This window comes from Labrus bergylta, chromosome 8 (assembly GCF_963930695.1).
Source record: "Labrus bergylta chromosome 8, fLabBer1.1, whole genome shotgun sequence".
NCBI classification, from domain to species: domain Eukaryota; kingdom Metazoa; phylum Chordata; class Actinopteri; order Labriformes; family Labridae; genus Labrus; species Labrus bergylta.
In genome coordinates, this window is record NC_089202.1 from 8,360,113 (window position 1) to 8,378,667 (window position 18,555).

At 38.3% G+C, this 18,555-nt stretch overlaps 1 protein-coding gene across 1 annotated transcript in view; it reads left to right on the top strand.

Annotated features, from left to right (window-relative positions):
• The window catches only part of col14a1a (collagen, type XIV, alpha 1a), a 118,296-nt gene that overhangs the window by 65,195 nt on the left and 34,546 nt on the right, over positions 1-18,555 (top strand). The window contains exons 27-33 of the mRNA XM_065957744.1: positions 1,714-1,837; positions 9,851-9,994; positions 10,271-10,435; positions 10,676-10,714; positions 11,293-11,431; positions 13,750-13,892; positions 14,359-14,468. Coding sequence (XP_065813816.1) covers positions 1,714-1,837; positions 9,851-9,994; positions 10,271-10,435; positions 10,676-10,714; positions 11,293-11,431; positions 13,750-13,892; positions 14,359-14,468 — 864 coding nt within the window. The remainder of the gene's footprint in view (positions 1-1,713; positions 1,838-9,850; positions 9,995-10,270; positions 10,436-10,675; positions 10,715-11,292; positions 11,432-13,749; positions 13,893-14,358; positions 14,469-18,555) is intronic.

An 18,555-nucleotide genomic window follows, 5' to 3' on the forward strand; every position in this document is an offset into this window, starting at 1 on the left:
GTGTTTTTAATTGTATGTCTCTATCTGATAAAAAGCTCAGTACTTTAGATTTTATTAAAAGTTTAAATTCAGTGCAGTTTTATGGAAAACCCTCAGGTTTTGGGAGCTTGTTTTCAAACATTACTGAGGTTTAAGAGGGTGTTTTTTGTAAGCGACTTTAAGTCTAAAATGGATTAAAATCTCCGGCCACAGAGACAGGAATCAGTCAGGATCTATGTTAACTAATGTTCTGTGTGCTCAACAGATAAAGATAGATTGTAGAAATTAACATTTACTTATTTTCTCTGCTGGAATCCTTGGCTACATTCTCTAAAGAGTGTGTTAAGGACCCTGGACCATCAAGATCAATATCTGTGAGCTATATTGTCAGTAGTACTCATACAGTAGTATTGTATGAGGACTGTTATTAATCAAACTCTCTGCTGCATCAAAGAGTGTGAGCACATGTTTTTAATTTTTTACTCTGCTAATTTGCTGCATCTATGTCTTTGTGTTAGAAGCATTACTTATCTTGCGGGATTATTAGCCCAAGTCTAAATGCATTGAAAGCTGGAATAAAGACTCTACACTCAAACAAAAACATACAGTCACCTTTATTTGTAGTTCAAAATCCACCTTGAGCAAAACTACTGCATTATACCAACAATAGTTTGTTTCTAAAGCATAAGGTCCATCTGCAGGACTTCCAATCTGTTCTTAAAACTCTTACAAAGTAGTTATTTTTTTGGTCTTTTTGAACTAATCTCTTTCTGCTTCTTGCCTTCGCGACCCCCCCACAGTGTCAGCAGAGCTCAGCTGGTTCATTTGTCACACTGCTTGCTAAAACCTTTTTCTCTCATTTGTATACTGCCTGCTGTTTAGCAGTTTGCTTCCCTCTCTGTGCCCCATAACCCTCTGGCATCGGAGGCTACGAAGAGCAGAGCACTGGCTGTAACGTGAGAGAGTTGGCCGTACGGTAAAGACCGAGTTGGCTGCTAAATGTACGCTGCCCCGAGCCAACAACAGCACCATTAGCAGGGTGGAGGTAATCATAGTTGTTCGCCCCTCTTAGAGTTAGAAAATCAGATTCAGTATAGCTCTGATTTGGTTGGTTGGTTAGGTTATATATATATTTATACATGAGTTAATTCGACCAAGACTAAATAAGGCTGGAACATTCCTGTTTGACAAAAAAACGTCAGTGTGAAAAGTATTAAGAACACCACTAATGACCTGATCGAACAGTTTGAAATAAGTGACCTGTTACAGTTTTCTTCCATAAAGGAAAACCTTGTAAATGTCTCATTAGCTTCTTATGTGTCATGTACAGTTTAGTTTAGACTTTTTGGAGCAGTTTAGGCACTTTCATATAACAGGGTCATCTTCAGTGAACAGCATCTGTTGATCCCAGTAGCTACTATTCACAATAAAAGAAAATAGCAGGTGATGATGATGAAAGTATTACATTTTTGGACCCAGAGAGGAGACATATGGCTTTGTTACACTCCCCTAAAGCCAAATCACTTGCTGTGCACAAACGGTGGTTTCAGTGGTTTTGTGAGTGACATGAGCGTGAGCAGATGATGACTTCATTTTCCTTTTTTGTGCACACTAATCCCTAAAGCGTTTTTTTATTTTTCTCAGCGTTCCAGGAGATCAGCGTTATCTTTTTTTTATTTTTTTGCCGTTTGATTCAAACTAATATTCTTTGTGTCTGTCTCGGCCTCTCCACAGGTAGCTATTGCTCAGTTCAGTGACGATGCTAGGACTGAGTTCCAGCTGAGTTCCCATGGCAACAAGGAGGCGCTACTGGAAGCTATACAGAGGATCAGTTACAAGGGAGGAAACACCAAAACAGGTCAGAGCAGTGCATACATAATATAAATGTGGTAATAGTTTATGCAGTACAACAAGAGAGGTCAGTTTTATTTACACTAGGACAGTTATTTAGTTATTCGTAAATCAGAAGTTTTGAACACGTCCTATGGTCTAGAGACAGATATTAGATTTCTCATTTTGAAAGCCTATTTGGACTTCATTCTGGACTCATGCTGACTTGAGATTAAAACGGGCACGTCTCACCCGTGGGTGTTGTGGGTGTTGCGACACCCACACTTTCATTGAAACGTATTTTCATCCCCCACACTTTTTACCAGTGGAGTCATTGATGAAAACCTATTGGTCAAGTAAGATTTATTAAGTGACAATTAAGCCAATCATAGCTGTTTGGTTACAGTTGAAGCACGGTAATGTTACCTGCATTTAATCCTCCTGTCACTCAGCACTGGCTGAGCTTAAGCTAACTGGGTTACTTACAATGGATGTTCATAAAGTTAGTGTCTAATTATCTTTTGTAACTTTGTCTTGTTGTATAATGTGTCAGCTAACATTAGTTACTGGACATTAAATGAAACATAACATAACATAACATATCTTGTGGGGCGGCTGTAGCTCAGTTGGTAGAGTCATTGCCTTTCAACCAAAAGGTCGGGGGTTTGATAATATACTAGCATTAGAACACCCGCACTTTTAAAATCACTGCTCCACCCCTGGATTAAAAGTTCATTCTTAACCTCTGAAGCAGCAGTCGAAAACTACAATCTCACCACAGTGTTCATGAGTAGCAGATTTCATGGCTACTGGGAAAACTATTTTTGTTTTATAAGATTGTCGGATGACGTTGAAACAGAACGGAGCAGCAACCAAACGGCCCTGTGGTGGGGTTGTTTTTCAGCTGAAGCGTCCAAGTTCAACATGAACTTTAAACATCAACTCATCAGACTCAATCTTTGCAATCAAATGTGAAGTGAGTGTGTTTTGAAATGTGGAACATCTCTTTGGAAGTATCAGGATTCCTGTCAAAACTCTCGCATACTGCAGAGAGAAGAACGACTGGAAAGTAGGATTAAGATACACAGCAAGCGGTGTGAGCTTGTGAATTTGTTGTCATGTTTTTGGGGAAGCCTCGGCTGTGCTGCTCCACACTGTTGAATTCACAAATATGGCTTTAGAGGTTGTGCTTGTTGTTTAGTGGGTCATAGTCTGTTCTGAGTCATTTGGGTCCTTGAGCTCTTTTATCTGCTCCAGGTCTGGTCACACTTCCACTTTTTCTATTTCTTCCTCATCTTTACTCTTTCTTATTAACTCTCTTATTAACTCAACCTGTCCCAACTCTGCTTCCTAGATTTTGGTATGTTTATCATTAACTGTTTTTCTCATCATGTTTTTGATGCCAACAGAATTGCTTGCCTGTATCATGTTCCCATTTTCATGTTTTTTTTTAGACTAAATGAAATTAATTTACCGAGTTCAGTTCATAAAGATGTACTAACGTAGCAATGGAAGACAGCATGTATAGAAGGTGAGGAAGTGTCACCAGAGTCTCAGGCAGGCCTGCCCGCAGAAATGGCTGATCCTCTGAAGGATCCAGTGAATGGGAGTTTAAATCAACTTATGCACATTCAATCAGTACTGTTAGCACCAGCCTCCTGGCTAATATAAGTTCCCTCTGCCTGGCTCCCATCACTGCCCTAAATTGCCCTAGCCAGCTCCCTCCTTTTCTTCTTCTTTCTGTTCTGGACTTTCTGCCCATCCTGGAATGGCTATACTGATTGCGACATAACTGGCACAACAGATAAGTTCACTGGGTCTGCTTGCTTTGGTATTTAAAAAAAAAGGCTTTTATCATCTGAAGCATTTTGAAACAGGCTACATTCTACTGAATCAGTGTGTGTTTGTTCGCTTAAGAGGTAATGGTTAGTATTTAGGGGTAATAAAATGTGGTCATTGTTGCTTAAAAATTAGGATGGACCACATCTTTTGCTAACCTCCATGGGCCCTCATCATGTGACTAGGCCCCAGCTTTCCTCTTTATCCCCCTGTATGGGCAGCCTTGGTCCCAGGTAAGGTCTACAACTTGGACTGGGGTCAAGCCACTTTTTGTCAGCCTTTTTTTTGCCTCTATTGATATGAGAGCTGAAGAGAGAACGGAAAAGTGTGTAGGAGAGAATGGGTTAAACATGCATCCAAAGGTCAAGGATTGTGGCCTGTTTCTAAGGGGCGCCTGTCTATAGACTGAGGTAAACCGGGGCCTGCAAAAAAAAAGACTAAGAGGCATTGTGATTACATTTAGGCAACACAACACTCACACTTTGATTACTGTTAGTCAAGGAAATTTTTGTTTTTGTGCTGAGGCAACAAAAGCTCCTTGGTTAGGTCTGATGAAATTTGTCTACAACATTTAGGTAACTTAAGCTCTCAGCTTAAGGTAAGGGATCATGGGGTCAGTTAAATTAGTCTCAAGTCGCTGCCGACTTTGATTTTTATTAAACTGAGCATAGGACATGTTAATGTTTCATAGTTAATTTGAGTGAATAGAGTATGTAAGATTATCCTTTTTAGAAGAAAAAAAAACTACACGTCCCTTCTTGAATGTTTCTTTTTTCTTGCTCTGAATTTTTGTTTGGTTTTCTTAAAACTTCAACCTCCTCCTCTTCCTCTCTTCATTCAGCTGTTACCCTGATGTTTCCTAAACTGCTTCCTGTCTCCGTCTTACTTTGTGTATTACCACATGTTGCTCTTATACACCTACATCTATTCTACTGTTATATACACACATGTGCATTTTACTCATCTGGAACACTTAAAGAAGGATCAGTAGTTTTTCTGGCTTCAGGACTTAGTCTTGCATTACAACCCTTAAGTCATTTATTTGATCTTCAAACCAGAATTATTCCCCTTTTCTTAATTCTGAAACCTCATCTTCTCCTGAGAGACCCCATCAGGGCTCTGTGTCTTAATCCACCAAAAGCCTGCAGAGGAACTATTGTAACTCTCTGCTGTTTAGCCCTCAGCCTCTGGCAGATACATCTGTGTGGATACAACTGTTAGCCAACTCCAGCCTTGCAGCTTTAACTAACTTTATATCCTCTGTCTTACAGCCCATGGGTCGAGCAAACAGATTGAAAATGCATTTTAAACTCTGCTAAAGACAAAGCATAGAATCACTTTCGTTCATTCTGAGAAATAAGATTTAAATCTGCTGGTTTTAGAGTGCATGTTCAATTTTTGCAGCATCTCACATGAGAGCTGCTCACCAGCCACCCAGAACTGCTACTGTATCTGTGGGGGATGAGTACTTTACTCGATGGCTTATAGTCTTAAGCCCTTTCTCTCTACCTATTTTAAAAATGTAAATGACTCTTCCTTCTTTAAGACTTTACACTGTTTTTTTTTCTACTGTCAGTGCATGTGTGAGGGGAGAGTGTGTTGAGGAGTCAGAGTGCTGAGGCTGAGACTCAGGGATTTGACTTTTCGCTATGCATTTATTCATTAAGGTATTAGTGAGCCTCTGACAGGCCTTTCCAATGATTGATTTAATGTAGCTGCAGCTGTGATAGTCACTGTACTTTATAAATACTGTATGTGTGTCTTTGAGATAGATTTTCAGGCTCTACATGAGACAATGTACATGAGACATTCCTGCTTTGCACATTATAACGTAGTGTGTGAGGGCTTAGATGACTGAACTGCAGCATTATATATTCTTGATTTTAAGACATTGACTCAAAGCAAGAATAAATTTAAGCTTTTTAAAAAAAAAACATATTATATGACAACACAATGACAAGAACGTATCTTAAAAGGAAGCATGTCATTTTACAGATAAATACAGCAGAAATCAAGTACATCATATGTAAATGTCTATAATGAGTGAGACGAGCGAGTCTCACCAGCTGTATTGTTGTCAGAGCTGTGTTTATGTCATGTTTACATGGACGGGACGGCCTTGTGTACAAAGCTGTTTTAGTCAAGGACAAGAGAAAAGAAGAATAACACAGCCTGCTCACTGCTTATTTGGATTTCACATAAGTGTTTTTAGATCACGGTTTATGTGAAATGTGAAGCTGTGAGTTAACCAAAGTGTGCTAATATTTCAGCTCGAGCAAAGGAAACATTTTCAGACACGTACGCTTAACAGTGCTTAATTATGGTGCGTTCTAATTCATAAGTCCTTCGTGTGAACGGGAGTGGTGAGAGGTTGGATGTCTGGAGGAGAGCGGAGGTGTCGCCAAACAGCAGTTTGTTTTCGTTTCATGCTTGTGCTCAAGGGCGACATCTACTGGATCAAAAAGTCACGTTCTTCCTTTTATGTATTTTTAAGATGTTTAAAAAATATATAATTTCCTGGAAAACATTTAAAAAACAGTTATTGAGGGATCCTTCACAATATGAACTCACAGTTTCTAACTAGGACCGGATAAATGTGGAGTTTATTTTCTGCAATCATTTTCAACATCACATTGCAGTTACACGTCGATGGTGTTCTTAATTTTTTGATACAAAACTGATGTTTTTCTGACCTGCAGATCCAACAAAAACTTGTTAGTTTGGACTTATCTAGTAAATTCACATTGTTAAGAGGGTGTAAATGCACTGCAAATTCCAAAGTTGGACCAACCCCTGTAGAAATTCTGGTTCTAATGTATGCGGTATCATGTTTTGAAACAGTATCATTTCAGTTTCAAGTATTGTGAAACCTGACTTGGTGTTGGTTCCTTGTCATAATGCTGGTATCGTGACATCTCTTCTTCACTCTGGAGCATTTATTCATTTTGTATCCAGATAAAATCTTACTCTTATTGTTATGTCCCACCGCCATTACATCCGGGCCTAAAAAGCTATCTAGCAGTTGTTCTGTGCTGTCACCTATTTTACTTTTTGAATATTTATCCTATACCACTATTAATTGATTTGTTAAGCCAAATCAAAATCCTAAAAAAGTCAAGATCAACCTTCCTGCTTTGAAAGAAAGCCTTAAACTTGCAGAATAAAATCGCACTCTTCTGTCTTGTTTCTCTGGAGTAAATACAGCAGTATGTACACATAGGATCAGTCAGTAAAAGAACCTCACTCACTTCAAAAGGTTTATAAGTATTTTATGGTTTCGAGTATAAATGTATGAGCTACCATTTTGTATTTTAATTTTATTATATCACGAATGTCAAAAAATTAACCGTAGGAATTTGTACTTTCATTTCTCAAACATTGTTTTTTATAGTTTAAAATTGTACAACAGTCTTTTATCTGCAGCCCCCCCAAAAAAAAAAAACAACAACACTCACACTCTCACACACACACACACACACACACACACACACACACACACACACACACACACACACACACACACACACACACACACACACACACACACACACACATAAGTTGTTCAGCAATCCTCTATATCCTCAAGCTGAAGAGAGGTACCTCTCTTCAGTTTTCTTTTCTTGTTTACCTTCTGTTGTGACAGCGTGAACACTGTTATTCTGTTGCCAGACAGGAAACCAAATCCAATCTGACATGGACTACTTCAGCCACAAAGTGATGGATTGCTGATTGAAGACAGGATTTTGAACCCAAGATCCACTGACATGTTTTTTGTTTGCTTTTTTTTTTTTTTTCACCCCCGTGTCATACCTTGCCTTACCCTTTTGACCCCACTTTTCTTTCTTCTTCCATCTTTTTCTTTTCCAAAATGTTCCCCTGCTCATTGGCTCTCATACCTTCCCTCCTTCGTCTTTCCCCCGTCTCCTCTGCTCTGTCCTGTGTCTCACTTCATGCCTGGCTAGCTGCTGTAATTCCAGTCTAGCCCAGCGTGATCAATGGACAGTCTAGAAACAGATGTATCACTGGAAGATATCTGACAACACAACACTTTACAGGTCAAGCACTCCATCGTTACTCATCACTGACAGCTGCGTGAAAAAAAAAGACAACAGGAGGAGGATTTGCGGATATGGTCCGAGGGTTGGTCGGTTGGTTAGAAATTGGAAGACACAGACACCATGTACATAGAGAACCACCTAAACCTATTATGATCGCGTTAAGGGGCTAGTATTTACGGCATCATCTGGTGTATTTTTTATTGCAATGTTTCCTGATTTTGGCAGTTTTTCTCCACAACTCCTGAAAACAAAAGTGAAGTGAGAGTAAAAAGTGTAAAAGGTCAGAGGAAGTTGATTTTATTAACAGTGATTGTCCATTTAATTCTAGAAAGGTCATGTTGAGATGAGTGCATGAGCTGTGTGAAGTACAAATGCTAATCATGATGGACAATATGCTAAAATTGGCATTAAATAGAAATGACCTTGTGGGGGTGATTACATGGTTTATTGCACAAATGTTGTTTATAAAGAGCATATGAGAAGTCTTTAACACTGACAGAGCAGGACATTTTCTCCTGTTGTTTAAATCACTATAAATTGTACCTTGTTGGCTCTTAATAACAATAATCAATATCCTGAATCTGCTTAGAGTTCACGTTCCACAATCATTGCGTTCAGTCCATTGATAGAAATGCAATAAAAATATGATTTAATGAATTAAAATACTTTTGATTTCCCCTGATAAATTACAGACTTTTTGAAAAATATTTTACAGAACTCTTGGGAATTTTTTAAAGGGGCTTGGAGCACAGGCATAAGGCATCATTCAAATTCACTGATAAGTACAGAGGAACCACCTTGGCGGCTCTGTGGTGGGCGGATTTTGAAACCTTTTAAAGCTGTCTAGACAGATTTTATTGACTGATTATATCCATTAGCAGATGACCTGCAGACTGTCTCCATCTAATTCTAACTTTTTGACGGACTAGATCATGACATTTTCATCTCAGTTTGCTTCATCTTTAAGTGATTACCTATTATTGAAATACGTTGGACTTTGTCTGTTTTTGGTCATATTTTAGATGCTAATGGAAACTCAACAAGAACCTGGTTTCAGGAGCTGTTAGGTCATTATGTCAAAGTTATGAGCTACCAGATGTGTTTAATGAATGTCTGTGGAATAATAAGAATACTTGTTTTTTTTTTTTTAAGAAGCAAATATATGAAAAGTATAGTAAAGGTCAAACACAATCACATCATTGCTAGAAGTGGAAAGAATGACTGTTTTGTGAATGAAGACAAACTTTTATTCCTCTGTCCCAAAGTGTTTCTCGTTCTTTACCTGTGAAACATTGGAGCTTTAAATTATCTGTAATAGTGGTGTGGAAACAATCTATATCTTTTTGTCGTATTTAAACAAACACATGTTTGCAAACATACAGTTTCATTTCTTCATTTCTTTAAGCCAGACAATACCCATGCCACGACAAAAAGAAATAATCTCTCAGAAACGTGAGGGCGTTTGAGTTAAATCCTATTTACTATTATCAGCAGCTTTTATTTTTTCACATTTTTGTGTAAAACAGTCACAGAAACTCGCAACTAGGAATTTCAAATGTAAACCAAATGTTTACGTTTGAAAGGAAAGACTGCTATTTTAGGGAGCTCACAAAGATATAGATAGCTGAGAGAGCTTCCGTGATAATACATAGCATGCACCTGACTTCTCACTGAATTTAACAATGTGAAATATTACAAATAATAAAGAAAATGTAAAAAAAGAGTTGGGGGAGCTGCATCAGCAAATGATTGCATGAGCTTCATCTGCAGACTTACAGTCAAGGAGTGAGGCTTTAATCTCTGAGCCACACACTGAGCTGGATGAAGGTGATTGGATGTGACATTGAGTATTTATTATAAATAGCTGAAGCCATTCAGACATTAAAAACCTACATTTCATGTTTCTCTACACTAACTAGCCTCATTCGTGTAATGATAAGAAGAATAAAGGAGGCAAAATGTGAATTGTTAATAATTAAAAATATTTTAATCTTTTAACTGTTGTACTGTTACTCAAAATATTGTCTAAATTAAAAGAAAGAGAAAAGCAATGTAATTATTTTGGGTTAAAAAAGGGCAAGAACATAAGCTAAGAATTTAGGGTCTTTTGATCAAGTGGTTTCTTTTGGTCTGTCTTCTGTCAGGTCGGGCCATCAAACATGTGAAGGAGACGATTTTCACCCCAGAGGCCGGAGCTAGAAGGGGCGTCCCTAAAGTCCTGGTTGTTCTCACTGACGGACGCTCGCAGGACGATGTCAACAAAGTGTCCAAGGAGATGCAGATGGATGGTTTGTATATAGTAAATCCAGAAACAGAAGCAACATCTTTGGTTGTTGTCATAATTCATTGATTTTCAAATTGCTTATAAGTTGTGTTTGTCGATCCAGTAAACGCAAGAAGCAGGACACAACTTTTTGTTCGCTTCTCATTCTTGGATGCTTTTATGCTGCAAATCATATTTTATAGTTAAGGACGTCAGACACTCTCTACAATGTGTTACATCACTCTTCTTAATCCTCTCCATTGACTTTGAAATGAGTTTTCTTGTCTAATTCAATTCTCAGGCTATATTATCTTTGCCATTGGCTTTGCGGACGCCGACTACGGGGAGCTGGTGAATATCGCCAGTAAGCCGAGTGACAGACACGTCTTCTTTGTGGACGATTTGGATGCGGTGAAGAAAATAGAAGAGCAGCTCATTACTTTTGTCTGTGAGGCTGCAACTGCAAGTGAGTAACAGCAGCCAATGTTTTAAACAAAGGGAGGGTAAGGGGGGGGGAGAGGTCAAATAGTGAAATGACAAACATACTGTGAATAAAGAGGCAAGAAGAAGATTGAAAAAAGGACTCCTGATAGTGAAGAGAAGCAAATACATGACTTGAGAAAAGAGAGAAATAAAAATGATTCATTTGCTGGTTGTATGTTTAAAGTCTGATTGATGAACTAACAGACCTGTTTGTGTCTTTCAGCTTGTCCGTCTGTTTTGATGAGTGGTAACACAATGGCAGGTAAGAGTTGAAAATGACAAGAAGCAACAAAATATACTGTAACACATCGTATAAGGCCAGGACTCAAAGATAATGATGATGACAATAATAACCTCATGACAGTGTGCCGTGTGGTGGCACTAATGGTTGTGATCCATTTGATCTGCAGAGTCCCTCTGCACCTTTAAGAAAAAGCTAAAGACCCAGCTCTTTAATGAATACCTACTAACTTAATGATGATGATGGTCTCCATATTATTGATGATGATGATGGTAGTGACGATGGTTTTTGTTTGATAACGATGACTTATAAGATGGTTTCTATACTGATTAGAGCTCTCAAGAACTGCCCTCAATGTTGTGCTTTGCCTCTGGTCACTTCCTGTCAGCACCTGTGTGTCCAATCAGACTCAAAGCTGATCGTTTGCTCTTACTGACATTGTTCCCTTTTTTTCTAGAGCCTTGCTTGTGTTGTACTTACTCTCGGATGTACGTCGCTTTGGATAAAAGCGTCTGCTAAGAGAATTGTAGAATTGGGATAACAGTGATGACGTGGGGCAAGATGCTGATTGTACTAAAAAAAAAAATTGTCCTTTGAAGGCTTCCGTATGATGGAGAAGTTTGGACTCGTGGAGAAGGAGTACAGCACGATACCTGGAGTGTCACTGGAGCCCGGCTCATTTAACAGCTTCCCCTGTTACAGACTACACCGAGACGCTCTGGTGTCACAGCCGACGAAGTGAGTACAAACACGTCCACACCAGCAGAGGAATCTGTAACAAATGACCTCAGTTAAAAAAGCATTGTTTGGAAAACTTTTCTTGAAAAGCTGTTTAAGTTGGCAAGTAAATAAAGTGTGCGTTATAGCTGTCATCAGATAATGAGTCCTATATGAGTTTGAGTTATTGTGACTGTTTAATCTGTTTGAACACTGAGATCAAGACCTCTGATCATGACAGCTGGGAGCAAATTACAAACAAAGTCAGATAAGAGGTTTAAGTGTCACTTTACAATAATCGTGGCACCAATGTGAAAGTGCCTTCAATCTGCATTCTTTCTAATGGCCAGAAGGGGAGTACTGCTCTTGATTTATGTAATATTCTTTAGTTTTTCCTGTGTTCGAAAGTTTTGTTTTAATGTTTGTCTAATCACACTGACTTTGACACTGGGAGTTCTGACTTTCAGTGTTCAGAGGGACAAAAATAACCTTTACGCTAAAAGCTAACTTCAGGGGAACAATAAAGCTAACATGTCAATGGGTTTCTCTTTATCTGTGTTTGGATTGTGTTTATAGACACACATGATTAAGTTCCTCTCACAACACGGAGCCCACACTTATAAGGTTTGTGTTTTAATGCTTAAAGGTAGTGTTGGTCATTTTCGTAAACTAACATGAGTTTGAAAGGAGCATTCCCTCAGTGCTCCGTCTACACCCTCCCCCTCCCCCTCCCCTCTGTTCTCCCTCAAAAGCCACGCCCCTCACTTACATGAGCACTGTTAGACCTCAGCTCATCTCTTGTATTGTGAAGCTACATCTTCTGACGTCTCATTCAGCAGTAAGAAAACACTAAACTTTATCATAATACGTGTAAAAAAAAAAAAACTGACTATTTTACTACTCACCATGGCCAATGACACGCTCACAGGATAAACTGTAATCGGTGACGCGCTTTGCGTGTGGGCTAGTGCATGCAAGGGGTAGAGAACAAGCAAGGAGACAGGGAGGCATGATTGGCTCATCAAATTGACATTTCAGTTCAGACATTTATTGAAAGTTTTTACATGCTTACAAGAATTTCAACCACAATTTCAACCAGCATTTTAAAAAGTGTAAAAAATGACCAACCCTGCCTTTAATGTGTGAAGAATGTCTCATCTGAAGCTTGAATATTTTTTGTAGAAAGTTTATCATATAGTATAATTTGAAAAATAGAAATTTCCTGAAATCACTGAGCAGAAGCAGACTGTTGCAGCTCTCACTAATCCTAATTTCTTTTTTCCAATCAACACAGAATTCAAATTGTCAACGTCAGACCATTCACCTCTTAGCCCTGAAAGCAAAATTACAGAATGTTTTTCAAAACAATCTCCAACTGTGAAGAACTGCGTCTTCAGTGTCACTTTTAAAAGTTTCTTTGCCTTTTACCAAAAATTGTCTACAGTGAATCAAATTATAAAAATTGTATGCATCGGTCACCTGTCACACATAAGCTATTTGGTTTCCTGTGAAAACCTGTGAAATCTGTTTCAAGCGTTTATTAAAAAATCAAGGATCAATAATTGAATTTATTCAAGCTGAACAGTCCCCCACTCAAAAATTAAAGTGAGATTATGATTTATTGGTTTTGTTTGTTACATATTGATATAAACTGTAGACCCCACAGTATATCCATGAAATCTTCAAAGCTCAAACATGGCACTTTGAGGAGCATGAAATATTGAAAGGTCAAAGGTTAAGCTCATCTATTTATGTTTCACCTTGTGCCTTTAAAGTGGGTTTCTAATTATGATATGGTACCTTGTAGTTAACTGACTTCACATCATTAAGAACAATAAAATGATCCTGTGAGATAGTGGAGTTTCAGTTTATAAGCATTAGAATAGAAGTTAGAATTACACCTGAGGGAAATATTCGAGTGAAAGAAAAGCAGCACTTAACAATGGCATCAAAAAGGCTTCTGCAAAGTCTTTTTTTTTTCTGGGATGTTGTCATTTTTGGAGCTTTATTCTTGGTTTTTGCCATCAACCAACTCTTTCCATTAGCTCTATGCTTTGTGATTGTTCAGCGGGTGATTTGTGACATCGATGAGCCATCTAAAAAAGTTGAAGCTAAGATCATTTGAACCTGAAGTGCTCTAGGGCAGCTGCACAAAATAAAGGCAAGGCTTTGTGATCAAAAAGAGGCTGGCACTCAAAGACAGTCTCAGGCAGCTCAAAGCACTCTCAAAGCGTTCACTACAGCTGTGAAGACACACTGTCAGTTTGAAAAAGACACCTAGTGGATACATCCCACACAGTTAAGTTCACTATGTGTGTGTGTGTGTGTGTCTGTACCAGGTACCTCCACCCTGAAGGGTTACCCTCTGACTACACCATTTCTATGATGCTCCGCTTACTCCCTGAGACGCCGCAGGAGCCCTTTGCATTGTGGGAAATTCTGGACAAGGACAATGAGCCACTGGTGGGACTAATCCTGGACAGTGAGTTTGAATCACTTGTGGTTTTTTTATATTTTTTTTCTCCTGCCTCAAAACACACCACTGTTTGACCAGAGCAAACACAAACACCAGCTGTGTGCTGCAGCTCTCCAAGTCCTGATGTGTAAAAACAGTGAGTGCATCACGAAGCAGATTTTAAAAGAGAGGTAGCAGAGAAATACACGCCTATGGCTACATCTTATTGTGTATCAAACATACTGTTACAATGAATAAGGGGAGCATTAATGTCTTGTCTTTCTTGGTCCCTTTTTCATAAATATTTATGCACATTTTAAAAACCGTGCGTACATGTGTCTTTCATTTTTCTTGTGTGGTTTGTTGCTTATTTTGTCCAGCCCATATAGTTCAATGTTGCTATAAAACGTAATCTCTATTCTTAGTCTTTTTACAGCTCAAAGAGTTCCACTTGATGTGAACATCAACCTCTCCTCTCTCTGTCTGCCCGCAGACTCTGGAAAGACCTTGACGTTCTTCAACAACGACTACAAAGGAGACTTCCAGACCGTCACGTTTGATGGAACTGAAATTAAAAAAGTCTTCCACGGCAGCTTCCACAAGGTGAGTCTTTATATTTGTCCTAATGTCCTAGCTTCTTTTTCATGTCTTTCTGATACGGTAAGAGGTTTTGAGCTGCTGGTCCGAATATGTAAGCAGTTTTAAAGAAACACAATTCAGTGGTATATGTGTGTCCAGTTTCCATTAAGTATCAGGTTCATCAACAAACCTGAAAGTTTTCAAGTGTCCTCATCAGCTGCGTTGACCACTGCAGAGCATCAGGGGAAAGAGGGAGAAGTTTTTCTTGCAGTCCAGATCAAGAGACAGAAATAAGGAAGACTGTCTACATTGTGATGCTTTTTTGAATCTGTGGAGCTTGTTGTGTGGTTTTTCCAGTACAGCTCTGGGGCTGGATTTTTCTTCTCTTGACCTGTCAACACTGCTGTGGTGAGTGTGTGTGTGTGTGTGTGTGTGTGTGTGTGTGTGTGTGTGTGTGTGTGCGTGTGTGTGGTGATGGCCCTGCTCCCTCATCTGTCTCTCCCTCCTACTCTCCCACTGCTTTTCCATTTCATTATATTTTTTAAACTTGTGGAGTGCACGGAGTGGGAGTGAAACTGCAGATTTCATCACCCTTTAAAAACCTCTGTGTGTTATCCCATGAGAAAGTTACAGTTTTCATGAAGTGATGAACTTTTTGTTTTGGCAATCTTGAGATGTAATCTAAAAGAATCTTAAATCACATTGTACAGACATCATTATCACAAGATAAAAACGTCGGTATTTGTTTCTTCCCATGGTTTTGGATGCCACCATTGTTTCCTGTTGACCTCAGACAGGCGGACCACCAGAGGAGATATCAGTTTTTCTTCCTACTGATTCTCTGACAGCGACATTTCAAAATGTCCATCAATCACCAGGAAATATTTGTATGTAAATTGTGTTGCATCAGATTAGTCAGACTGAATGGAAATGGCTAAATGTTGATGACATTCCCTTAATAAAAGGCAATTTTCTGCTCACTTGAGATGAGAGTAGTTTCAGAAAATATAAATTATGGAATAAATTGTGATGAAAATGCATGTCCTGAATAAATAATGACAGGCATTTAGCCCCTACTGAGAGAGTGAATTAGAAAAACATATTGCAAAATGCTTTGGCTTTTTGGCTTTAAATATCAACAACATTAGGCGAATGATAACAGCCTGCTGGATGATAATCCATGCTTTCCTTTTTGGAGTCGTGTTCTTTGAATTAACCTCACTGTTTAGTACAGTAGCTGTGTTTACTTCAGCAGAGGTGATGGAAATGGACTATATGTTTTTATATTTTTTTAAAGAGTGCTGAAGTCTTTATCAAGTCAGTATTGTGATTTGCAATGAAGCTGCTTCTGTGTACTTTCTGCTCGAGAGTCTCTGTGGATTTCTGATGAAAGCTAACAAACACCAGCCCACCGACTCTGCCTGTCTCTCTTTGTCAAAATGTTCAAAATATCAGTGAGAAGCTGTCCGTCCTTCTAGCTTTGCCTTTTGTTTCTCTCCATTGTTTTCAGTTTTTTTTTTCCTGCTGGAGAACGACAGTGTTGAGAGAGGGGACAGATGCCGGAGACTGCCGAGCAAGAGGAAGTGTTCGTCTCTGTTTAGACAGGATGACAAGTGAATAAGAGGAGTGTCCACGTGCGTGTGCATGTTTGTGTGTCTGTTGTAAAGGGATTACCATATGAAGACACCTCGTGTGAAAGCAGGAATACCCAGCAGGATCTGTCACGGCTCAGCAAAGCACCCACACACATTAACACACTGAGAGAAAGACAAAAAAAATCATGAAAAGGTGAGGAGGGAGAGAGGAGAGAGGAGGATGACATAGATATAGCAGTGAGCCTGAGACACAAAGGGAAAAGGTGAGATAAAAATATACTGAGACACAAAATTAAAGAAAGCTGTCTTAAATAAAGCCTACAACTCAAAATCAAATTCAAAAGTCTAAGAATAATATTTCCGGCTCTCACAAAATCATAAAACGAGTCATTAAAATGCTAGAGGGAAATTGACGTCAGTCTTGTGTGCTGAAAAAAAATCAACATCAGGAGATAACTTTCAGCCGTGAGCTAGCTTATAACAATCCACTGTGTTTCACAGAATGTAATCCTAAATTCACAAATTTGCTTTCGAATAAATTATTATTATAAAGCTGTTTTCATAAATGGTTTTTAGCTCTTTGGCAAGAAGAAGAAGACATGATTACAGAGAAAGAAAGGCATCCACTGAAAAGGAATGTGTCCGTTGAAAGAAGAGATTTGGGCTGACTGAAGCTCAGTTTGTTTGTTTGTGGAGCGAATGAAAAAGATGTGATACAGCATGCAGTCCACAGAGAAATCTGGAGTTAATGTCATAATAAGTTTAGATTTTAAACAAAAAAAACATTTGAGCGTGAAATTTGAAAACCTTTTTTTTTTCACTGACATGAGATTTGAGGATTTTATGGAGTTAATTTTTAAGGCTTTTGAAATGTTTTTCCCCGAGCGATAAGCTTATCACAGTTATCTGGATCATGGCTTTAAGAAAGTGATGAAGCGGGGGGGATTAGACATGGATGAAACAATGATGGGACTTACTGGATACCTGGACAGAAAAATTTGGACAACAACTAAATTATAAATTGCACTGAAAGTGACCGTGTAGGCATCCAGGTCAAGCTTTGAATTCACTGAAAGTGACGTAAACACCTTGAAGGGAGTTCCTACCTATCTATTTTTGTGTCAGCAGAAATACAGTACTGGCGTCACATACATGGCATTTGTCACTTTTAAAAAAAGTAATAAAAGCATGTTGTGTTAGATATAATGTTTTCTCTGACATGAAAGCAGCACTCTGGGGTTAATCAAAAACTGCTAACGAGAAAGGACAGGAAATCAGTGAACACATGTTTTACACATAAAGACAAAATAAAAGTGCCCATACTTATTTACATGTAGGATGTCAGTGCTTATGATGTCAGGGGGGGTTGGTGGTCAATCATTGTCATAGAGACATTATTTTGTTTAGTTATAGATTGTAGTTTTTGTCCTACTGTTGATTTTTTTTTCCATGTTTAAAATTTATTTATTTGTTGATTTCTTTCATGTTTAAAATTTATTTATTTGTTTATTTTCTTGTTCCGCCAAAACTTAAAGCTCAGAGTTGGCGGTTCTTGCAATTGAAGAACAACAGAGTTTTCATTTTGTAAGGGTATAAATTTGAAATGTGCAACATGTCTAAGATAATGAAGCTCTGTCTGTGTTTTGGAATGAAAAGAAATTTGGCTTATGTATGAAAATTGATAAGAGAAGAACCCTGATAGATAAAATGGAACCACCTGCAGAGAGAGATATAAAGCAATATGATTTTTCACAACTATTCTTTTTTTTGATTTGTTAGACAGCAGAGACATTAGAAAACACAACAGCATGTGAGGTCTATTCATCATGTGTTGGTTATATGGTAATCTGTGGATGGGGCTTGTAGTTTATTGTCACCAATATGACCTCGAGCAGCAGAGTGAATAAACATGGTGCTACTTTTAACATTTAAATGTTTACTAGGGCTGTCAGCATTAATTAAGGTAAGCCTCTGAAGTGTCTCCCTGTAGTCACACCGATGGAAAAGAATGACACTGCTCTATCTTTGAAAAAAACTCTTCAACATGTCACTTATTTACAGTTCCTAGCTATCCACAGCTATTTTCATTTAGTTTGTGATGCGTAACGAGTTTCTTTTTTATATGGTTAGGTATAACTGCATGAAGTGAAAGGTGCATTTTATTAATTTCCTAATGAAAGCTATTGATAAATCTATGAAGTGAATTATGCTAAATGTGGGAATATAACTCCCCTAACAATAAACAGCAACTTTTCTGATGCTGGTCTGAATTTTCACATATTATAAGCTCAAGATGAAAACTGAGAGAGTTGTTTAGAAAAGCCCATTTTCAAGAATAAACTTTCTCATGACTCAAAAAAAGGTCTGAATATCTGGAGGAATGAATACAAGAACAAGCTAGCCTAAAGGACACACACACAAACACACACATACACACATACAAAGAGAAATATTAACATTTATATACCATAGAGTAGACCTTTCATTGCCCTATTCTCTTACCTAAACTGCAACCT